Source organism: Haplochromis burtoni, unplaced genomic scaffold (assembly GCF_018398535.1).
Source record: "Haplochromis burtoni strain Fernald_Lab_line unplaced genomic scaffold, NCSU_Asbu1 Contig_46, whole genome shotgun sequence".
NCBI lineage: Eukaryota > Metazoa > Chordata > Actinopteri > Cichliformes > Cichlidae > Haplochromis > Haplochromis burtoni.
Window position 1 is genome coordinate 693,351 of NW_024582407.1, and position 5,614 is coordinate 698,964.

A 5,614-nucleotide genomic window follows, 5' to 3' on the forward strand; every position below is an offset into this window, starting at 1 on the left:
CTACTTATTTCTGGGAACAAACTTGAGTTTTACAGGCTGAACTGGCTGAACCTTCCAGTCAAACTGAAGTGGAATCTAAAAAAAAAGAAAAGAAATGGATGTAACATCAGTGACAGGACAGCAGAGTACCATGACAGTCTAAATGTGGAGGTTTGCTGCTCTTACCATTGTCTCTTTGCATGTTTCCAAAGTGTACTTCTGCAAGAGACGGACAATAACCATCTTCATGACGAGGAGGGCGTAGCGCATCCCAACGCAGTTACGAGGGCCAAGTCCAAATGGCATGAACGCGTATGTGTTCACCTCCTCCATGTTGTCTTTACTGAACCTGCAGATACAGATCAAACAAACTTTAAAAATGTAGATATGTATAATCAAATAATTCTCATTGTATTGAGCCATGATTTTTAGGCAGTCTGTAGACCTACAACGTAAAGATGCCAAACCATCTAAGCAGGCATTAGGGACCCACTGGCCAGTTAGATCTTACAGCAGGGAAAAACCTATGATCAAAGCAGTACTTAGGTGGAAGCTATAATGGATAAAACATCTGAAAGATCTAGCAAAGATAAAGCAAAGCATAATGTCCCAGGTTTCACTAATTACAGGATGACCAGGTTCTTTATAACCTTGTGATGACACACCTACACGTACATTTACCTCTCTGGTCTGAAAAGCTCAGGTGAGTCCCAGTAGCGTGGGTCTTTGTGCAACACCCACGCAGGAATCCTAATTGTGGTTCCTTCAGGGATGGTGAGTCCATTCACTTGCACAGTTCTTTTGCACACCCTGTTGAGGCGAGGGGCAGTGGGAAACAGTCGCATTGATTCAAGTATAACTTGGTCCAAGTACTGTAGACCGGTCAGCTCTTCATATGAAATGGGTGACTAGGCAAAATATAAAGAAGGCAAACATAAAAACAAAATATGCAAATGACAAACCACTGAATCAAGGATGGCAACAAATTATGTGATGAATTACTGTACATCTTCCTTCAGGTTAGCATCAATTTCTTTGTGTAAGGTCTGCAACGCATCAGGGTTGGTGGCCAGATTATAAAGGATGTTAGTTAGAGTGGTACTGGTGGTCTCGTAGCCTCCAAAGATGAAGACCAAGGCCTGGGAAAGGATCTCATGTTCAGTCAAACCTATGAAAAAACATAATTAATTATCTTATTTAAGCGTAATCAGTAGCTAGTACTTTCTCGCCCCTGCGGGCAGTTAGAGTTAGGGTTAGGGTTAAAGCTGGTGCTACTAATTCCTACAGGCATTCTGAATTTTCTGGAGTCTTGGAACACACTGTGGTACCATACCCTCATGAGCATCAGTTTAACAGTGTTGTACTGCAGAAAGTAGTGTGTTACTACAAAAATGGCAAGAAAAAGGCAATTAAGATGGAAGAGAGACAGACTATCATAACACTTAAAAATGTAGGTGCTTTTTTACAGAGAAATTGTAAACAAAGTCAGACCCAAAGAAACGACTGAATTCGAGGACAAGTTTCTGAGAGTTAACAGCTTGCATGATAGGCAGCTCACAGGAACACAGCTGTGTGTTGTTGCTGTCCTGTCATTTCCCTTTTTCAGTGCAGACGGGCAGGACTGTGATCTATTGGATTCCCTGGCATACCTGCAGGGCATCAGGCATCATCAGCTGGGGCTATTTGAGGAGCAGCGCAGCTGCTGTCTGGTGTCAGAGTATTGCCTCATCCAGAAGTGGTAACGTGTTGGTCTCTTTCTGAATATTGGTCACCCTCATCAGCCTGCACCATCACCAGCCCGCACTCTATTTGCCTAATCCACCAGCTCCTCACACCCCCTGGCCCAGCCTGTCACCAAACTTGTGGCAAGTAAGCTCTCCAACTCTCTCACCTCACATAGTCCTCGTCTTCCTCTCACCGTGTCTATTCTCTAATCACTGCTCCCTTGCCTTCCCATAGACTGTTTGAGTCCTCCACCAGTTATGACGGCAATCCCAGAACTGTGTTATTGTAAAGAAATCATTTACGCTCTAGCTTAAAGTGTCTGTGTGATCTGCTACCTGGGTCCACGCGGGTTGACCCTAACAGCAGTAAGCAAGTCTCAGTTTCAAATGTACAGAGAAGACTTCAAGCTGCAGGCATGACAGGGCGAGTTGAAGCAAGACGCTAAGTCGCTAAGACGTTGGAACAAGACAAATGAAACACCACCATTGGACTATTTGAAGACTGGAAGAAGGTATGGACTGATGAATCCAAATTTGAAATCTTCAGTTCATCATGCAGGACATTTGTACACCATCAAGAAGGCAAATTTTTGGTTCCACAGTGTGTGGCATCAACTGTCAAACATGGAGGAGGAAGAGTGATGGTCTGGGGCTGTTTTGCTGGATCCAGGTTCGGTGACTTGTACAGAGGGAGAGGCACCCTGAACCAAAACAACTACCACAACATTCTGCAGCAGCATGCAACACCCTCTGGTATGAACCTAGTTGGTCAGGGGTTCATCCTACAGCAAGGTAATGACCCAAAACATAAGTCCAAGCATTGCCAGACTGCCTCAGGAAAAAAAGAACAAGATGTAACCTTGAAATCAGGAAGTGGGCAACACAGTCTTCAGACTCAAACCTTTGGTTTGGGTTGGACTGGGCAGAAGAGTGAAACCAAAGCAACATACAAGTGCCACTCATTTATGGGAACCTCTGCATCAGATATGAGAAGAACTTTCTAAAAGAATATTTGATATTTTTTGTTTTATTGTAGAAAGAATGCCATGGGTGTGTCCAGCTGTTATATCTGTCAAAGGTGGCTGCTTTGATGATTCAAAAGTTTAGAATACATTTTGGTTCATAAATTGATTCCATGATTTCTTTTTTTTAAAACTCCAACTGTATATTTGTAATATTCATTCGTTTCATTTCAGAGTGCAATGACACACAAACTGCATCATTTTTAATAAAAAGATACAAGAACAGACTATGCTTTTAAGATTAATACTAAAACTTTCTGTGATGGAGTGTGGTTTGTGGCTCAGCTGCAGGGGAAGGGTGTAGCAGCAGGTTAAGGGTGTGGTGTCAGAGGCTGCACACACCTGAGCTCCATCATCCAGTCATGGCTCCCCGATAAAGGATGTGCTGGGACCTGAGGTAGGAGGTGTGTGTGCTACAGGGCAGCTGAAAAGTTGCTCAGTGAAACTGTACATTTAGTTAAGGGTATGCATTGGCACCAATGCACACCCTTAACCTTGATTCTTGTCTTCTGTAGTTTACATTCTGGCTGAAGGGGTACATGTTGACCTGAGATCCAACTTGGTTAATGTAATTATTTATAGCCAGATTATCAAAAATGTTACAATAGCTAGGATGGCTCTATAAATATTTACAGGGATGTCGTCGTGATGTGTAGAGCCCTTCAGCTATTTATCATCAAGCTCCTGGTTTATAATATATGATACTGACTGACTGGTCTTTTGAGACATATGAGCAGATTGATGTCATGAGAAAAATGTGTGTGTTAAACCCTTGATCCTGAGTTGTCTAAAGTAAATGTGACATAGGTGACTGGGTTATTCTGGATTACTTCTGTGGTAAACACATACCTTTACTTGGCTGTTCTTCATCGTTCTTATACGTCTTTTCTGGGATCTCACTCTGGATCAACACCTGCAGGAAGTCTGCTCGAGCCTACATCAGAAAAGACAATATTCAAATGTGCTCACATATGGATGATTGAGAGTCAACAGCAGAAGAAAAATATCAATAATGTTTGCGGTGTGCATAGACTGTATATAAAAAATGGCAAATGATTCCAGGTATTGCCCTAAATTATTTTCCCGTAGCTTACAGGGAGCGAGTCCTGTGGTTTCAAAGCTAGATGTATATGGAAAACAACCTTCTCTTGTCTCTCATGTCTATAAAGATTTCTGATGAGCTGATGGCCTCTGCGACTAGTTTCATGTCCTTGTCAATTTAATACTTACAGATTTGTCTTCATGATGCTGGTTTTTAAATTTCTTGAGGAGGTTATAGAAAAAGTCAACACTGTCCTTGGGTGTGATTTCCATGTTCAGGAACTTTGCCAGACGTCCACCAAAGGGAACTGCCACTGAAATGAGACCAGACTGAATAAGCAAAATTTGACATCCTGCAGATACTATTGAGTTTGCTTTCTGAAAACAAAACATTAAATGAGTTTTTAAAAGTCAAAAGAAGGACATACTTATGAATAAGAAAAGCCACATTTTTAATTTAAGGAACTTTTGGACTTGAACATTAACTGGATCATTTGGATTGTTTATGGAGTCTGTCTCCACACTGAAAGAAGCACTGGTCACAGTGTCTAAACTGTAAGGAGCCACAAACCTATGAGAGTTGGAAAAGACAAGTGATCAGTGCATTATTTATTTTAGGATGAACAATTTAATATGTTTGCATATTTCTGATTAACAACATACTGTTTGACAGTGATGGATTCATCCAAATTCATTTCCTCAAGTTTTGCAACAAGTCGTTCTGCATAGCGAGCAACGAGGGGAAAAACCTTTTTTATATAATGGAGACAGAATAAGAAAATTATGTTATTAATATTCTGTAGATGTTAAATGTCTGTCAGATATGTAGAAAGAAAACAGATCAAAACACACTGATGATGTTTTTACATTTTATTTGTAAACTCGTTTTGTCTATTTTACAAACTTTAACAATGTCTTTACAGTGTCTGTGAAAGAAATAAGAACATATAATGGGAATTGCTGGCTTTTATTTTTGTACTTCATTTTGTATATACAGTGGGGCAAAAAAGTATTTAGTCAGCCACCGATTGTGCAAGTTCCCCCACTTAAAATGATGACAGAGGTCAGTAATTTGCACCAGAGGTCACATTGTGTCCTGCGTCCTGATCGCTGCAGACGATCTCCTCCGTGACGTCTCTCCTGTACAGTACAGAATCGCTGCATCGATCGCTAGCAGTGTGACTCTGAAGTGCAGTACTGTATGTCCACGATGTCCACGAAACGTTTTGCACCGTCAAAAAATAAAATTGGCTACTTGATTTCACCTATCGCTGGTTATTTTTAGAACATAACACCCGCGATAAACGAGGGACAGCTGAGAAATATAACATTTGAATCCCTTTTCTCTTTTGCTCTGAGGCGCGGGGAAAAATATCGACAAGTCGATGAACATCATTTACAGATATATTGGGTAAATGCCCAAGACATCTATAGAAATGTAAATCGCCGCTTGATTCATTCATTTGCTTAACTTGTTTTGGACCGTAAACCAGGCGCGAATAGGACACCGGAAACAAAGCTCCCCACAGGAGTTTCCGCACCGGAAGTAGCATATGCTAACGTGCACATAGTCAATGTATGTGAAACCCAACAACGCCTAATAGAGTTATTTCAGAAACAGCAGCTCCACCCACCTGCTGTTCAACTCTCAGCTTTGAGGGACAGCCAAGTAGAAGAAAGTTTGATAGGTGGAAGGTTTAGTATTATTGTTAGGATTTTCTTGCATTTAAGAATTCAATCAAAAGATCTCAAAGACAGGATTCAAATTTATCTTGTGACTCTTTGGTGTGTCTCTGTTCAGACTAAAGAATTGACTAGAAACCACCTGTACCTGTATAAATATTAGGC

The 5,614-nt window shown here is 41.1% G+C and overlaps 1 protein-coding gene across 1 annotated transcript; it reads right to left on the reverse strand.

Annotated features, from left to right (window-relative positions):
- On the reverse strand, positions 1-4,039 carry LOC102290971 (cytochrome P450 3A19). Its single transcript, XM_014339713.1, has 6 exons — positions 3,956-4,039; positions 3,575-3,659; positions 987-1,147; positions 661-887; positions 166-328; positions 1-75 (listed from the first exon to the last, which is right to left on the reverse strand). Exons 1-6 carry the CDS (start codon positions 4,037-4,039, stop codon positions 1-3), a joined length of 795 nt encoding a protein of 264 aa, XP_014195199.1.
- Between the last annotated feature and the right edge of the window lie 1,575 nt (positions 4,040-5,614).

What these genes read in the sequence shown, in the direction of transcription:
- LOC102290971 (XM_014339713.1), bottom strand. Translation starts at nt 4,039, where the DNA reads ATGGAAATCACACCCAAGGACAGTGTTGACTTTTTCTATAACCTCCTC. An exon ending in ATGCTAACCTGAAGGAAGAT is followed by an intron (nt 888 to 986) that starts GTACAGTAATTC and finishes TATTTTGCCTAG; the next exon opens with TCACCCATTTCATATGAAGA. An exon ending in AAACATGCAAAGAGACAATG is followed by an intron (nt 76 to 165) that starts GTAAGAGCAGCA and finishes CTTTTTTTTTAG; the next exon opens with ATTCCACTTCAGTTTGACTG.